Source organism: Terrapene carolina, unplaced genomic scaffold (genome assembly GCF_002925995.2).
Source record: "Terrapene carolina triunguis isolate 2854851 unplaced genomic scaffold, T_m_triunguis-2.0 Scaffold58, whole genome shotgun sequence".
In the NCBI taxonomy this organism is placed as follows: Eukaryota; Metazoa; Chordata; order Testudines; family Emydidae; genus Terrapene; species Terrapene triunguis.
In genome coordinates, this window is record NW_020664409.1 from 91581141 (window position 1) to 91599740 (window position 18600).

Consider the following 18600-nt stretch of genomic DNA (forward strand, 5'->3'; position numbering starts at 1 on the left):
AGAGACACCCTGTGTGAGAGAGAGAGAGAGACGCATTGCCCCCATAAGTACGCTGACACCACTCTAAGTACATTGCTTTTTTAAGTAGATCAGCAAGTTGAGACAGCAGAACCCTGTCGTGTCTCCCCCCTGCTCTATGGATGGGGTAAGTGGGGGGAAAAAGCAGGGGGGAGGGGGACACCCTGACATTAGCCCCTTTCTCCTCCCCCCCACTGCACAGCAAGCAGGAGGCTCCCGGGAGCAGCTCCTAGGTAGAGGGCAGGAGCAGCACATGGCAGTGAGGGGAGGGACAGCTGAACTGCGGGCAATTGATAGCCTGCTGGGCAGCTGCTGCACAGGGAACTTAGGGGAGCTGATGGGGGGCTGCTGGTCCATCCTGGTTCTAAGCCCCCACCAGCTAGCTACAACGGGCTGCTCTTCCTGCAAGCAGTGGACAAAGCAGGCGGCTGCCAAACAACGTTATAAGGGAGCATTGCACAACTTTAAATGAGCATGTTCCCTAATTGATCAGCAACGTAACAACAAAACAACGTTAACTGGGATGACTAAGTGAGGAGTTACTGTAACCTCTCTGCTTTTTGCTTTCAAAAAATGTAAAATCAACAATCCTAAAGCAATTTTCTTTGCTCAAGTTGCCCAGAAGATTGGCAACACAAATAAAGGAACAGTTTAAACTGCTCAACTAAGAAAGATTCTGGTCTAACTCAGTTTTCATTCATTTATAAAAGATGAAGGACTAGATTCAGCTCAGGGTTAAATCAGCAGAAGCTGTGTAACTCCTGACACAAAACCCCAGGCAGGCAGAGACTCCACCATTGGGAAGGTTGGGAGTGTGCAGCCAAGTAGTCAGCAGAAATAGTGCGCAATATTGGCAAGATAGGGACATAGTTTGGGAGGTCCAGTGATGTGCAAGTCAATGCATTCCCTTGGCATAAATTAAAGTTGTCCCCAACAGATGTCCCAAAGGAAGTCAGTGGTGGTACTACACATGACTTGATTCACCACCACAAAACTGAAGAAGAGGGAAATCATTTTAAACTATGGCAACAGGAGGTTATCACACTGAAACTAGAGAAGAAATGTATGATTAACAAAATCCATGGATTGTCCAACAATCTGCACTTAATCTAAGGAAGTCAAGTGAAAGGTTAAAAATGAAAGGGTAATTTCTTCTTCATTAAACACTTCCTGAACAATATGGGCAAGCCCAATATGAAGGAACCACTAAAACTGCCAGTGTAGAAGACACAACCAAGAACATTAGAATTAGAAATAGTTATTTTAAAACACAGATCTGATCACCTGGTTTTGGAGGCAAAAATTTGCCAAGACAGGCTTGATGACTGATAACTCCTTCAGACTAATTTTTTGTTGTTGTTGTTAGAGCTCAGTCTTCGAGGAAAAAAGGTCAAAATCAAAGGTTCACAAGTTAATAGCCACTCTCCTCTAGTTGTTAGACAGAAATATTAGCAATACTTAAATTTCACTCTATAATGATGGTACTTCATAGCTCCAGCAAGTGGAAAGTTCAGGAAAGAAGTTATATGGTAAAGATGCTGTGATCAAAACTATTCTGTTGAATAATATGTCATCCATCCAAAGATCTGAAGAAGATTGTGATGAAGGGGTATGACATCTACTTGCTAATCAAAATGGCTCATTGCCATCTTTCATTTTTTGAAAGCTTGCTTCCAATTAAAGGAAGGAGTTCCTAGACTGTCACTTGCCTGAAAGATACTCCTAAAGACAGCCAGAACATTCAAGTCAGCATTGACAAGGAACATGCTTGTAAGGGGATAGAAGTCCTCCAAAGACTCTCTCTCTTGATTTGACATAAAGACTTCTGCAGAGTAACTCAGGTTACAGGTTGAATAAGATTTCTTGGGAACTGAAGAGTTTCTTGGTTTCCATCTACTTTGTTGAGAATTAACTGTCTGGAATCTAACTGGGACCCGGAAGCATATAAAAATAAAGTTCATTTCCAGATAAGGATGGAAAATACAGAGGAGTTCCCTTCCTGTGCTCCAAAGATAAATCTCTCAATTTACCATATTGAGGATGGTGTGATCAAGGCCATGTCTACACTACCACTTATGCCGGCAAAACTTATGTCATTCAGGGGTGTGAAAAAAAACACCCTGTGAGCATTGTACATTTCGCCGGCAGAAGTGCTATTGTGCATAGCTACCGCTGCTCGTTGAAGTGGTTTTATTATGTCGATAGGAGAGCTCTCTCCCGTAGGCACAGAGCGGCTACACGAGTGATCTTACAGCTGCGCAGCTTCAAGGGTACAACTGTGCCACTGTAAGCTCGCGAGGGTAGACATGGCCTAAGGCCTGGTCTACACTAGGGAGGTAAGTCGATCTAAGTTATGCTAGTTAAGTTACATAAATTATGTAACTTAAATCGACATAGCTTTAGATCAACTTACAGTGGTGTCTACACCATGTTATGTTGGTGGGAGATGCTCCCCTGCTGACATAGCTTCTGCCTCTCGGGGAGGTGGAGTACTGAAGTCAACGGGAGAGCACTCCTCCATTGACTTATGGTAGTGAAGACAAGCCCTAAGTCTCTCTGTGGCTGGAGAGACCTAGGATCTTTCTTCTTTGGTATTCAGCCTGACTGTCTGCATAGGAAACCCTTCTGTGCTAAGGTGGGTGGATTCTGATCTACTGGGACAAAATGTTTGGCATCTAAAAATTCAAGAAGATTACAGATCTGAAGTGTTGGAAATAGGTTAAGATTGAAGGTAAAAGGGTGACACAGATTAAGATGTCTGAGATCCACTTGGGCTGTTTCAGAATATAGAGTAGAAACTTGTTTGCTTCATTTGGCTTTCCCCAGTAGAATTCCTCTGAAATGTGAAAGATTTGATCTGCCTCAAGCCAACTCCATCACTGTTTCTCTTAAGCTTGAAGGGCCAATTTAAGGCCTGGTCCACACTACCCCCCCACTTCGGACTAAGGTACGCAAATTCAGCGTACCTTAATAACGTAGCTGAATTTGAAGTACCTTAGTCCGAACTTACCGCGGGTTCAGACGCGGCAGGAAGGCTCCCCCGTCGATGCCGCGTACTCCTCTCGCCGAGCTGGAGTACCGGCGTCGACGGCGAGCACTTCCGGGATCGATCCCAGAACATCGATTGCCTGCCGTCGGACCCTCCGGTAAGTGTAAACGTACCCTAAGAGTCATTAAAACTTCTTATCCAGAGAATTAAGAGAACAATTTATTTGCTTACTCTGACCATCTGTTGCAATTCCTCTAGAGCCAATTAGGTCTGCCATGCATCAGAATGGTGTAAAATGAAGGCAGGCTGATCACTTGCTGCTTTAACTTGCCATTTCTCTCTGTGGCTCCTACCAAAACCAGAACACAGAGGCATGCACAGGCATTTAAATTTGACTGCTTTTGGAGGGGCATGTTCTGTGCCTCCAGGGCCGGAGGAATTCTGTACCCTCACCAATTACCGGGGGGGGGGGGGGGGGGGGAGAATTGGGGGCATGCCCCTGCTCCCTGCCCCCATGCATGCCCCCTGAAAAAACATATGTATTGAGAATAGCACTAGAAGCTAGAACTCCTGTGATCTTATCTGAGTGCCTCACTGTGAGGCTCTGGGATGTGCAGGCCTCTTTGAATATCCCTCACTCCATGTGTAACAAGGGAATTGTTAACACTGGAGGGGATACCAGGAAGTTATTCATACAACTAGGTGGATCCCCAGCCAGCTGCTATGACAGATCCTGCTCCTTCTCCTTGATTTGGTTCCTGGCTTCTGATTTTGGCTCTGACCCTTGGCCTGGTTCCTGGCTTCTGATTCCAGTTCTGACCTGTGGCTCACGAGAGCTGACTCCGGCTCCACCCACTAGTCCTGACTGCCCACACCCCAACTGTGACAGTTAATAATTTCAAAAGTACTGACAAATCGCCGTTTAATACATTTAATAGTTTAATACTGTTTAATATGTAATACTATTCATTGTTTAATCATTTAAATTTAAGTAACTTCTACCATGTTAAGTGAAAGCAAATAGTTTGCTAATTACAGGCAGCACATCTATTTAGCATTAAAAATGTTTTAGAAGCTTTGAAATAATTTACATATTTGCTAGCTAAAGAATACTTATTCATACTATTTGTGCAAGTGGATAGAATATAAATAGGATTTTTCTTGTTGAACTTGCTAACCTTACTGATAGATGGTTTAATAAAACATTTTCATACTAATTCTGACGAGATCATGCTATAATTTAGTTACTTTGTAACAACAGGTTTGTGTTCTGCACTTGTATAGACATAGCAAGTAATACAAAGTGAAGCATTGATTAGAATATGTTGTTTAAACAAGACCTTGTATTGAAGCAGCATGGAGAATGTCAATGTTTGGGCAGGGGAGGGACCATCCAAATAATAATAAAAAAAAGTATGGTTAAGTAAAGAGACAATGGGAAGAGCAGAGAGGCAAAAAAATATAAGGGCAGAGAACGAAAGAAATAAGGGATCAAAGCTAGGAAAAAGAGGAGGGAGAGGAACTGAGAAGTACGGGCAGGAGCAGGCAGAGAAAGAAGTGAGCGGGTAATAGGGACACAGTTTTAGGAAAAAAGAGGGCTAATGGAATGTGGAGGGTAAAGAGTTTCTACTCTCCTTTGAGACAAAAAATCTTTCTTGGCTGCCTTTATTACATCTAGAATATGAAATTTCCTCTTAAATATCTAGAGACTATAGCAAAATAAAGGGTGAATTAGCATAGATTTCCACTTCCAAAAATATTGTTCAAGTTAAATTTACCAGAGGCTAATCTTGATAGATTCTTAACTATAAATGAATATCACAGAACCAACTCAATATGGAGTATAACCTTGTAGTATTTATAGATTTTTCCTATAATTCAGGTCCTGTCCTTGGGCCACTAGACCACTTTGCCTTTCGTCCTTGCCATTTCATGTAGTTACAAAATATTGTTGTCTGTGAAATGCAGGTAAAAAATTTAGAATACACATCCAAGTTGTTCACAGAAACAGTTTCATGCACATTCAGCTAACTGTATTATTTTTTGTCATGTCACTGTTTGTACAGGTTGCAGATAAACTGCTTGTTATGCCATCATGGTACACTAAACTTATCAAGATCAGAATGATCTACAAGAATAGCTACACAGACAGAATATTTGACATACTAAACTACCATCTACTATTCTAAATTATTAACGTGACAAAAACGAAAATCAGATCTCTTCCTGATCTCTCTAACCATCAAATTAGATTTTTTGCTTTGAACACAGAGTGAGTTAATTCCCCAGAGTTTTTTAGGGGGTTGTTACACAAGAACACCTTTCTCGCTAAATAAGATGAAGTTCTGAATTCGATCACCATTTGCTGAGTCTTTGTCAAACATGTTTTAACTATTGGTAATGCTTTGAATCTGTCTTAGATGAATTTCTCTGGGAACAATGGGAGTTTGGCAAGAAAAGCAAAACTCAGAGTGAATGCCAGAAGGGATTCAGTTCTCAGGCCCTTGCAAATAAATTAGGCTATAGTGCCTCCCACTGTACAGCTACTAATATCTGAAGTTCAAACAAACGGTAAAGTAGAGACATTTTAGACATGGAACTAATAATAGTCTAGGAAGTCAGTACAGATATATTAGAGCCTCCTCTTTAAGTGCTTTTTTGTTTTGCTTTAATTGAGTACAATTAGACAACTGACTACAAGCAGCAAAGCTCTTTGGGGGCAGTGACTGTCTTTTTGGTCTGTATATGTACAGTGCCAAACACAACAAGATCCTGGTCCATAACTGTATCTCCTAGATGGTACTGCAATACAAACAATAATATTTCAACAGAGGCATAATCTGGTGTGATTAGATCAAGTGTTTTTAAATTAGTTATATAAATGTCCTGGAGCCAAATCCTTTTGAAGTCAATGGTAATTTTATATTGGCTTCACTGGGCTTTTAATCAGGCCCTAATGGATTTGTGTCTTAGTGTATGTCTATATAGAAGTTAGACACCTGTGGCTGGCCCATGCCAGCTGACTTTGGCTCGGGCTAAGGGGCTGGTCAATTGCAGTGCAGACACCCAGGCTTGGGCTCTCCCACCTCACAGGGTCCCAGAGCCCAGGCTCTACTCTGAGCCCAAATGTCTACACCGCAATTAAACAGGGCCCCATGAGCCCGAGTCAGCTAGCATGAGCCAGCCGTGGGTTTTTAATTGCAGTGTAGATATACCCTCAGGGTCTAATCCTCAGAGGCGCTGCATGTCCACAACTCTCAGTAAAAGCAAGGGAATAGATTCCAATATGTTTTTCCCAAGTTAGTGTCACAAAGCGCATATCTATATATCCAGAGCAGGCAAGATTTTCAAAAATAGGAACCAGAAGTGAAATGCCTAAATCCACAGTTAGGGTTCCATTTTTTGAAAATCTTGGCAATCAATAATATTAAGCTATCAATTAATACCTATTAATCTTCTCCCTCAGCAGAAGTAGTAGTATCCTGTTTATGCATTACACACTGAACCCAGATTTTACCCAGGGGCCCAAGTTCAACATGATCAACATTTTTCAGTTCTTGGATACATCATATGTTCAGGATATACCATTGGAAAACAGCTAAAAATCAATCAGTAGAATCCACTGTTGAATTTCACTGCCAGAGAGATGCAGGTGTACTGTCTTGCACTCTCTTTTTAAAATCAGCACTATTCCCTCTGGCTGCTAAGAAAGGACTAGGATTATTAAGCAATGTACAACTTTGCTAAAACTGGCTTGAGGTGGGTGATTTATGAAATGGGTCAAATCTTTAAAACTGAAGTCAGTCAGTCAAAAATGAACCAAGTTAAAAACCTTGATTTGCCCATTTGAATAGCATAATGTGAACCAGAGTTTTAGCTACAAAGCACAGCATTATAAATATTCTGTTGAAATAATTGTCCTTAAAATTGTCACACTTTAGCGCCATACTAAAGGTTAATACAAAACACATTAGTTTCACAGTAGTTACCATCTCACTGATTTTTGATTAAATTAACTTGTTTTACCCTCTTGACTAGTTCCCCATATGTTATTCTAGTTTTGTGTAGTAGGTTGGAAATGGTAATCCACAGTGTAGGAGCATTATTCCCACAGCAGGGAGTTCTTCTGGTGAAGGATCTCTGGTCCGCACTCCATTTCTCATGCTGTCTAAAGTGCATGTAAGAGCAAGAAGCAGAGTACTCCCCACTCGGTCTGATACACCCACCTCAAGAAGAGCAGAATTCTAATTCACTTTAACCAGTAAACCTGGCTGTATTTGAAAAGAATAAACAGTGTTCCTATACCAGTTGTGTGCAACCTGCGGCCCATCAGGGTAATCTGATTGTGGATCGCGAGACGTTTTGCTGACGTTGACCATCCGCAGGCACGGCCCCTCACAGCTCCCAGTGGCCCCAGTTCGCCGTTCCCAGACAATGGAGCTGCGGGAAGCGGTGGGCTGCAGGGACGTGCTGGCCGCCGCTTCTCACAGCTCCCATTGGCCGGGAACAGAGAACCACGACCACTGGGGGGAATGCTGCAGATCAACGTCAGCAAAATGTCTTGCGTCCTGCAATCAGATTACCCTGATGGGCTGCATGTGGCCTGCAGGTGGCTCACCAGTGTCCTATACCATATGGCTGGGGAGGCCACCACAGGAGGAGTGAGGGAGAGAAAAATCAGGGAAAAGGATAAAAACCAAAGAGGAAAGAAGGAACGTAGAAAGATAAGGCATGAGGAGAAACAGACACGATGACACAGATTTAGGCCACCAATTCAGTAAAGTATCCCTATTTAGGAGAGCATTTAAGCATGAGCTGAACTGAACCAACACCAAAGAGGAGAGAGAGCATAGAGGAGAAGGTGAAAGAGTGAATACATGAAGAAAAAGGTGGGAAGGGGAAGACAGAACTCACAATAAAGGAGTGATACAATGGAGAAGAGAGTAGCTGGTCAGTCAGGAGATCCCAACTACAAGCTAAACACCAAAATTTCTGTTTTCCACCTTTGCAGTAACTAGAGTTTTTTCTCTCTCTCTCTCTCTCTTTTTTTTTTTAAAGTAAGGTTTGGTGAAGGGCAAATGGAAGAGCCTGATTCAGTTTTTTGTCCATCAGAAGAATAGCAAGTCAATATGATGAAATAGTTCCCCTAAACTAACTAAGGAAAGCAAAAGTTAAAATGAAAAAGAGGTTACTTACTGCTGTTGGATCTTTTAGGTGAAGTTGCGTTGCTGTCACTTGTTTTAAGCCACCTGGATAACTAAAAAACACCCAAAGAACATATTTAATATTAAGACAGGGAAACAAAATAAAACAGTTAAAAAAGACAAAGATTTTTTTTCAAATACAGTGTTTGATTCTGTAAACACTTTTTCACTATTACTCATTGTTGGATTATATTTGTAACATGTTACCTGAGTATTATAAATTTTACATAAATGGCTTTCATGGATCCAAGCAGATCAGTACACAAAGCTGAAAGGTTTGAACTAAAAAAAAAAATTGCCAGCTGACCACAGCTAGGCAGGTTGCAAATTACATCCTGCGCAAGCTATTATCCCAACAAACAGCTTATCCTCATTACCTTGCCCTCTGTTCCTCAATCCCCTTTTGTTTGTCTTGTCCACTTGTTACAAGTTATCATTTACCTAGACTGTAAGCTTTATGGGGGAAGATGATGGGTTTACTGCTGTTATAAATCTTATCAGGTCCTACAAATTTGGTATTTTTTCCAACTACTGATCTGAACTATGGATTTGGTCCAAAGCCTATTGAAGTCAATGGGGGACTTTCTATTACTTCAATGGATCAGCTCCATTCATAAAATCTTAAGAACTGAAAATATCAATATTGTCAGTACATGTAATACATTTAGAATATTCACTGAAAACTGCAGTTATGTCAATATTACTACAATTCCCTCCCTCTACTAACACCCTCAACTCCACTTTTATGTTTTCCATACAATTTATTCATTTTCAGAATAGATCTATTTTAATAATTAGAGATAAACCAAGTACCGTGGTCATGTTAGAAACACGGGAGCAACTGTTCTTATTTGCTGTGACTGACTGATTAGAATTCCACCCAGAAACAAATTATTCCTGCCAGTGCTAAATACAGAAGCTTGGGAAATAACCATTACTGAAGCATATACATCAATTTTGTCTCCATAATACCTCATGTCTTAAAAGTTTTCTCAGTGATTTTTAGAGAGGTTTAAATCACTCAGATGTAATCTTGTTAACATCAAAATGCCTTCTTTATCTTTATTCAGTTAAACCGTTTGCACTGGAAAATGATCTTGATCTTGCTATTTGCCCTTTGGTCTACTGACATAACTCAAGATGACTTCTGCACTCCTCTTAAATTGTTGGTTTTTGTTTAGTTAGCTTTTTTAGTGTTTTAGACCAAAAAAAAAAAAATCCGTTTTGCTATTTAACTAAAATGATATTCCTGTTCTTTGGCTTCACCTCCATCCAGTAAGATTGTTTTGCTAGGCAAATTTAACTTATGTATCTCAGATTATTTCCCTAGCAATACATATTGTGCCAGGGTGGACAGAGACATTTAACAGAACACAAGATTTATAACCCACATAAGAGGAATTTCCTTTGAATTCACATTTTATAGTTAAGCAAAACGGACTTCAGCATCAATCTCTACTACTAACTTCTTTGAGCATTTACTATCAAATCATGGAACACTTACCCTGTGTGAGAAGAATATACTTTCTGTTCCCATTTGTTACCAGAAAATGCAATGTGTCTCGTGTTTATTATGACGACATGGTCTCCACAGTCACCTAGATTATAAATGATAGAAATTTCAATAGGAGATATCACAAGGGCAATAAAAATGTCCTCACAAAATTACTCACAGAAACAGAGCAAATATCAAATTATAATGTCTCAAATGAAACAATCACTAAAAAGCATCACCTTTAAAATAAAAATCTAGCCATAAACAGAGAATTTATTCACTTTTTTCATCATCATCACCATGTTAAATGGTGGGTGAATACTTTTTTTTTTTTAAACCACCGTGGGTAGTTTAAGTCAATGCAATTTGCATGAATAAGATTTGCATGTCTTAACTCACAGGGTAACAGTTCATTTTATTCAATATACTATATGTTTGCTCTACACTACCAAAAATCAATGTGAACAAATTCAACACAAACTAAAGATCAATCTTTAAAGCAAAATTTAAATTAATTTCAGATTTCTAAAACAATTTTTCATAATGAACAATTTCATAATGAACACTTTTTCATAATACTGAATTTTGGACTAGAAATATATTAGTATGAAACAATCTTAGGACCTATAGCTAAAATATATATTGGAAACTAAAAGAAAGATTTGAAGTCATTAGCTTTGTGCTAGACTGAAGCATTTGTATTAAAAATCAAGTAGAGTTGTGTGTTACAATATAGAATCATAGAATTGGAAGGGACCTCGAGAGGTCATCTAGTCCAGTCCCCTGCACTCGTGGCAGGACTAAGTATTATAAAATACACAAATGGGTGCAATATGAAAATTTGCCTGCTGTATAGAGAACATCCATCCCATCTATAGGTACCAAAATGAAAAAATCCCTGTATTCTATTACTTTTCAAGCATTAGAAATTTTGACAGATCTTCCGTATTAAATAAAATGTGACTAAAATTCTTTTTACTAAATTCTGACATGTATAAAATAACTGTGAAACAAGTGCAAGTTTTCTAAAATAAAATAAATAAATAAATATATTTTGATAAGCCATTACTATCTCATTAATTCAGATCTCTGGAAGATGATTCACCTGGAGTTCATTTCCATATTGAGATTTAACCAGTTAGTCTAAAAAATGCCATATTAAGGTATAATAAAAATGTAATTAATATTTGAAGAAATTGACAATGCAAAACAAGCATTGTTGTGAAGAAAGATCTCCCAAACTTATATTCCTTACTACATACATCCAGAAAATCTACAGGAGTTTGCTAAGGGGTCTGTGTCATTTTATTTTCAATGTCACTTCATGTTTGCCGTGTTTGTTCTCAGCAGTTTAGTTCAGATCATGATTTCTTGAGTAAAATATCCCCCTCCATGAAAGTCCTAGTTGCCTTTACAGAGCCTGCACAAGTAAATGTATATTATTTAAAACTTACATGAAAAGGATTAAAAGACACAAATGTTACTGTTTTAAAAGAAATCCTTAATATTCATCCTACTGTCGACATCTGCTACAGTGTCTGTCATACAAATCTAAACTTTAATCTAATCTTTCAACTACAATTTTATTTTTTTTCTTTTAATTTCTACTTGTTCATTTTGGCAGGAAGGTATTTTAAATTTGACACACTACCTAGGCATTTAAATACGTAGCTAACACGCTAAAACTCCATGTTATACTTTTCTTTAAACAGTACTCTGAGTAGCTGTGTAACTAGCTGGTAGACACACCATAGCTAGGGTTGCACTGTTAAATGGACTTAAAATGTAAAATGTTTGTTTTTCTCTAGAAGTAGATAGTCATTTGGGGTGAAATTTCAGTTTTTATGCCCCTTGAATTTTCTATGTATTTTCCCCCATTTTCTCTTTACAACTACTTTTCTCTTTTTGAGTTCTGGCTGAAATTTGTCCTTGGCAATGTGACCTGTCATTGCTGACTGATCACTTTTACAAAATATTGTCTATCTACACAAAATATGGAAGGCAGGTGAATTCGGAGGAAATCTGGTATAATTTGTAGGTTTCTGGGAGGAAAAATGGATTTAAGATCATTTTTAGCAATTATTCTTCAAAATTGAAAGTTTATGCACCAGCAGTTGGTGATGGAGAAAATCTTCGACATCAGCAGCTACACTTTTCTGTCAGATTTTATCCTACAGTGCTGAAGGTTTCGTACTGTGGCTGGTGGATAAAGTTTTCTCTGTTAGCACCTGCACTTCTACTCTCCTACAGATCCAAATCCTCATGAATCTGCAGCCTTGTAGCTTATGAGCAAGTCTGGTCTCACAAACTAAACAGGGTCATTAGGCGATTCAATAATTGTCAGTCTACCATTTGAGCCAATATTGAACCAATGCTCCAGTATGTTACTGGAGGTGCCAACTTTCGGATTAGAGATAAACCAAAGGTCTGGACCATTAAAAATCCCAAGAAAATTTTTATTAGAGTAGACATCATAACCCAATTTGTAATTTGTTTATTTAACATCTTTCTTACGACAAGTTGCTTTAGAAAACAAACAAACCTAAAATCAGTTTAAAGCTGACTTTGTTCAGTGAAAAATCCTGTGTGAACACACTTACACTGGTTTAAAACTGGCCTATATGTGTTTAGTTTACATGATAGCATAAAAAGATTTAAATAGAATTAACACATCACACCTTCAGTTAAACCAGTGCAGCTCGGTGGAAAGACCAAGCCTATACATATCTCAGGAATCCCTTGCACTTTCAGTTGGACACAGTATTCTTTGCTTCTTGTCTTTAAATAGTATGCACTGTTCCTGTAACACTTCAGAGGTGGCCTCATTCAACAGTAGGAAAAAGGGAAAATGGTATTATATGCACAATTAAGCTCAAAATTTGTTGACAGCTCCTGCAGCGTAGACCCAATGAACTGTACTGGAGGAAAAATGTTTTCTGCCGGTTCTCATGATATATCATTGATTTGTCATATTTTAAGTTTAATTAATATTTCCCAAGAAACATACACACACACACAAAAAAACAAGGAAAAGATCAAGACCTTAAATCTTCATTAATTACTTTCCAATGGTAAACAATCAGTTTTGGGGTATAAGAATTTTGATTTTTCTTCTTTATTAAATAAAGTGCTTGACATCTGCCTAGGATCACAGGTCAGTCTGCCACTTAGCTTACAAAACTAACAACCTACATGCCAAACTTCTTGTTCATTTTAAGATGACAAGTCTTAACTCTTTCTCCTAACCATTATAAGTACTAAACATTACAAACTGAAGGAATTCATGAAGTTTTCACCCTAAAGGCTGATCAGCATTTTATTGCAAGAGGTGAAGAATAATTATCCACCTTAAGATAGTTGTGCTGAGCTCCAACACAGTAAATTACCAAGTGCATTTTGGTTTCCTTTAATTACTTTTGTTAGATTTATTTCATCTTCTAAGAAGTTTTAATAACAGTTAAGTATCAATGTTTAACTTTAATTATGGGAACAAAAGTACAGTGAACATGATCAATATTCTTATGCTTTTGAATGCATGGTGTAATGCGTGTGGTATAATTTTATCTAAAGTTTTGAAATTTGCGGAAAAAGTATACCACTGTTCACGGCTTAAATGCAAGATAAGTTTACATGAAATCAAATTTCTTCCCTCCCTCTGAGTTTGAATTCAGTTCAGTATACTTGGAAAAACAATAAATAAATAGAAGAGTTTTATTGAACAGAAGCATTTGACAGAAAATTCAGTTTTATTCCATTTAAGATATTGAAATCTCAAAGTTCTGAGAATATGTTAATAATTTAAAAAAAGCAATAGTCTGCACTTCCAGCATCACGAAGCAATAAACGATGCAAAATGGAAATCCATACGGACACTGCTCTTTTACATATCACTAATCTCGCACCCGCACTAGCCTCCAGAAACATAATAATCACATTAAAAAACTAACAACAGTGTTCAAGACACTACATCAAACGCTACTTGCATAATAAATGAACGTATTAAATACAGTATCCTATGTGCAATACTGTTTAAGTGGTGCTTTACAGATTAAAAGTACAGTTATCTTATTAAAAAGATAATAACCTGTTTCATCAGAAGCAGCAAACCAAATAAAATCCTTCTGGAAACAACCTTTCTTCCCTGCCCAGAAGTTAAAAATTGAATGAATGTGAAGTTGAATGATCTTTTGCAGTGAATGATCAAAAACATTAATTTTCAGGAAAGTTTGGTCTCAAGTGACATCTTGTGGCTAAAAGTTGTTTTGCAGTTTTAAAATTCACATTCAAATCACTTCTACAATCAGATTTCAGAGTAGCAGCCGTGTTAGTCTGTATCCGCAAAAAGAACAGGAGTACTTGTGGCACCTTAGAGACTAACAAATTTATTAGAGCTTATGCTTAGAGCTTATGCTCTAATAAATTTGTTAGTCTCTAAGGTGCCACAAGTACTCCTGTTCTTTCTACAATCAGATTGTAAGTTATACTTTCTGCTATGAAAAATAACAACTAATCTAAATTTTCACATGAAAATTAATTGTGAAACAATGTATACCCAGCACAAACCAATATTAGATTCGTTATTTCAAAGACAATATCAACAAACTATAGCAATACAGATAAGGTTTTGGAACACAGGGTTGTCAACTCAAAAGATTCATATTTAATAAAAGATTCTGAACTTAGTGTGCACATAAGGGTTGAAAGTGTCAGTGTTTCTTTTAGCCTTACTAAATCTTTGTGATAATTTGCACAAGGGCCATGGAAAGATTTTCCATGTCACAATCTCAGCATTGTGGACAGGGACCATCTTTTTGTACAATTACCTGGCACAATGGGGTCTCAATCCATGACTGTGGCTCCTAAGTGCTATAGTCACAGAAACAAACAGTAATACCTTTACTGGAGATTAGCCAGCCTGGCTGGAAGGGAAACAAATCTTTTGGTTTAAATTAAAATAGATATTTGAAATGTATTTAAAAGAAGAGATGAGAAACATTTTATTAATATAATATATTTTGAAAATTCTATTTTAAAAGGAAGTAGCTTTTAATGAACAATTTTGTTATGTGTTTTACATAAAGGGGCAACCAATCTGATATATTTTAATCTGTCAATTTAAAAAAAAGTTAAAAAGTAGTTTCAGTTACTATACTTGTCCTTGTGTTCACTTTCATATTATTTTGGTTTCACAATAATATTTTGCTATTTTTAAAAATATTTCTCTCTCTGTTATGTGAACTGCCCAGTTATATATGTAAAACAATGATGCCAAACCACAAGCAGCCATATTGTGTTGTCAAATGCACAAAGTAAAACTGAAAAAATAGATACTTGTTGTTCTAATCTCTTAACATTGTAAGGTGTAATCACAATAGATTTTAAACAAAATCTATATAAGAAAATTCCAGGAATATCACTGTGTGTGTCACTCTAAAGCCTAAAATGTCTGTAGAGTCAGTGTAAAGCGATGGAAACAGCTACAGCATAGTTGAGGGCTCTTTTTGTTCAGAATATCACCAGGCTGAATCATCACTAAGTTTTGCTGACTCTTACCATCCAATTTTTAAGTTCTTAGCCATTCTTACTTTATGAATTATACCCATGAGGTATAGCAACAGTAAGGCCTGGTCTATACTACAAAGTTATGTCGACGTAAGCCACGTTGTGTTGACCTAATTGTGCGCAAGTCTACAATTAAATTTAACTCCCACAGATGTAAAGTGGCCCATTATGACGGCATATAACACCAGCTCCCTGAGTGGCTCTGAGCCATGGTCAACGTATGGAGGTTGGTGCCGCACGAGTGTAGATGCTGTGTTACCTATGTGTTACCCTAACAGTCCTCAAGCAGCTGTCCCACAATGCCTGACACTGACCACTCTGGTCACAATTGTTAACTCCACTGTCTAGGACTCATGCATACCAGAAGCCCCCCACCCTGCCTTTAAAACCCCTGCGAATTTTTGAAATGCCTTTTCCTGGTTGCCCAGCTTGGTGAGCACACCTCTATCTGCTTTTTGTTCTTGTGCACAACAGCCCAGCTGATTATGCCGGCTACATGCTCTAGACGCACACCTGCCTGGAGCAGAGAGAAGATATTGAATCTCCTGGGCCTGTGTGGAGAAGAGGCTGTGCAGGCACAGCTCCGAACCAGCCACAGAAATATTAACATCCATAAGCAGATTGCTCAGGAGAGAATTAGAAGGGGTATGACAGGGACCAGCAGTAGTGCTGCATGAAAGCCACAGAAATGCAGCAGGCAAACCAGGGAGTCAGAGAGGCCTACAATCGATCCGGCGCTGACCTACAGACTGCCCACTTTTACGAAGAGCTGCACGCCATACTTGGCAGAGACCCTACCACCATGCTGCACACCACTGCGGATAACTGTGAGGAGCTCGAGTCACAGGCTCCTGCTATGAACAATGAGGATGAGGAATATGGGAGACAGGTGATGGAGGGTTCAGCTGTGCTGTGTGCCAGGAACCGTTTTTGATACCACTGCAGTCCAGCCAGTCCCTGCAATCGAGCATGAGCAAGCACATTACAGGGGAACGAACTTTGGGTAAATGTGTAAATAAATTTCCAATTACAGTGACGGCACCCCAAAATTAGCAGGACACAGCTATTGATTTTTCATTAATTTATTCATACTACAAGAGGTGGAGGTACAACAAAGAGAGACAGTTTCTATCTGCTCTTCACTCTCCTCTAGAGAGAGGTGTGTGTGTCTGTGGGGGGGGTTGGAGCAGTTTGTTTATGTCCACAGGGATGTCCCTTGAATTCTTCTGAGAGATCTCGATGGAACTTCCATGGAAGTATTCTGCAATCCTTTCCCAAAGGTTTCTAGGGTTGGCAGCCTTATTTCTTCCTCTGCAATGGGCCACTTTCCCATGCCAGTTGGTGATTACTTTGGCAGGCACCATTGCTGTAAACAGGCTAGTGGTATACTGTTCCAGGTGACTTCGGGATGCTAGCAGCAGCTGTGCTCTCTCTGCATTTGTTACCTTCAGGAGTGAGATATCAGCTAACATCACCACCTCCTGTGGGAAATGGTGCCAGTATTCAGTGCCAGTGCCCTATATTCAGTTTCATGCAACTGCGGAACTCCCTCCTTGTTTCCCTCACCCCTGGCAGGTCATACTCACGAAGGCTTGAGCTGCGAGTGGCAATAGGAACAAGCACAACTTAAATTTTGCTTTCCGTTCCTGCTATACTGACAATGGTATCTCTATGTGTTTTATCTGTAGCTGTGGCTGATGCGGCCTTGAGGGGTTCCCCCTCCACACCAGCGGAACGACTGACCCAGATAAGGAGGAGAAAAAAAAGAGGACGCAGAAGGACATGTTCTGTGAGATCCTGCAAGCCAGTGCTGCTACAGACCTAGAACAGAGGTTCTGGGGGGTGAATATTCCAGACTGCATGGAGAAGGAAAGTGCAACAGGAAAAAGATGCAGGAAAAGGAGATGGAGATGCACCAGTAAAGGCAGCCAACTCAGATGCTGCAAACTCTTGTGGATCTCCAGGTTCAACAATCCAGGGCTCAACTCCCATTGCCGTCTGTGGAGAACTGCGCCTCCCTATACCCCCCTCAGCTCTCCTCATGGCCTGATACACCTACCAACGCAAACCACGGAAAGGCATGGACAACCACAGCTTCACTTACACTGATCTGTGAGAGCTTTGACTGATGTATGTGTAGCTACAAAGGACATCAATGTTCCTTCCTCTTATTTACTAAGGTTCCTAAATGTTTTTAAGTTAAAGCTGAAGAACTTAAGTGTGGGTTTTTTGGAGCTGTTTTCATACATGAAAGTTTTGTTTTGAAAGTTATTCATCTTTATTAGTTTACAACACATGGTGTATAATGCCTGCTGGCAGTGAAAGTAGTGGTCTGGTACACTCATAACCAATAGGATCAGTGCCAAACAGTGTAGTCATAACTGTACAAGAGGCATCCCAGCTTGCACTGTCAAGTGATATATGCACAGGTATGAAGCAAGCATGACACAACTCTGAAACAAGCCCCAAATTGCGACGCCAGGTTGAGCACAGTACACTACAGCACATTCCTGTGGCTCACTGCTTTTTCAAAGCCTCCCTAAGCCACACAGCTCATCTGATAGCTGTTCAAATTCAACAGACAGACGTTCTACCGCCACACCTGCAGCACCGTTTCCTCCTTTGTTTCACAAATATTATGCAGGACACAACAGGCAGCTATAACCATTGGGATATTTTTCACACTGAGATCCAATCTGGTGAGTAAACACCACCAGCATCCTTTCAATCTACCAAAAGCACATTCAACTGTCATTTGCACTGGCTGAGCCTGTAGTTGAATCTTTCCTTCGTGTTATCAAGATGGCCCGGGTACAAGTTCAAGAGCCAGGGTAGGCAGGCTCCCTATTAGCATTTCAACATCGCCAATGGTAATCCATGGTTGGAAAAGAAGGCTCCTTCTTGTAGCTTTCTGAGAGTACTCTGTCCTTAAATATGCAAACAGCATGCACCATTCCTGACCAGCCAGTGAAGCACCACCGGTGATCCATCAGAGCTTGCATAACCATGTAAAAATAGCCCTGTTGATGTACTTTGTAGCAAGGTGCTCTGGGGCCAAAATAAAGATGTGTGTCCCATCTATTGCTACACCGCAGCTTGGGAACCCCACAGCTGCAAAGCCACCCACTGTGTTCTCCACATTGCTGAGAGTCAGAGTTCTGTGTAGCAGGAGACTATTAATGGCCCTGTACACTTGCATGATAATGGCCTCCACAGTGGATTTTCCCACTCCAAAATGAATTCCCACTGACTGGTAAGTAATCTGGCATAACAAGTTTCCACAGTGTGATTGCCACTTGCTTCTCCACTGTTAGTGCAGCTCTCAGTTTGGG

At 39.5% G+C, this 18600-nt stretch overlaps 1 protein-coding gene across 1 annotated transcript in view; it reads right to left on the reverse strand.

The window, feature by feature from the left end:
* Positions 1-18600, reverse strand: part of MRPL13 (mitochondrial ribosomal protein L13) — a 47884-nt gene that overhangs the window by 25416 nt on the left and 3868 nt on the right. The window contains exons 3-4 of the mRNA XM_024208586.2: positions 9716-9809; positions 8204-8264 (exon numbers count right to left, since the gene is read on the reverse strand). Coding sequence (XP_024064354.1) covers positions 8204-8264; positions 9716-9809 — 155 coding nt within the window. The remainder of the gene's footprint in view (positions 1-8203; positions 8265-9715; positions 9810-18600) is intronic.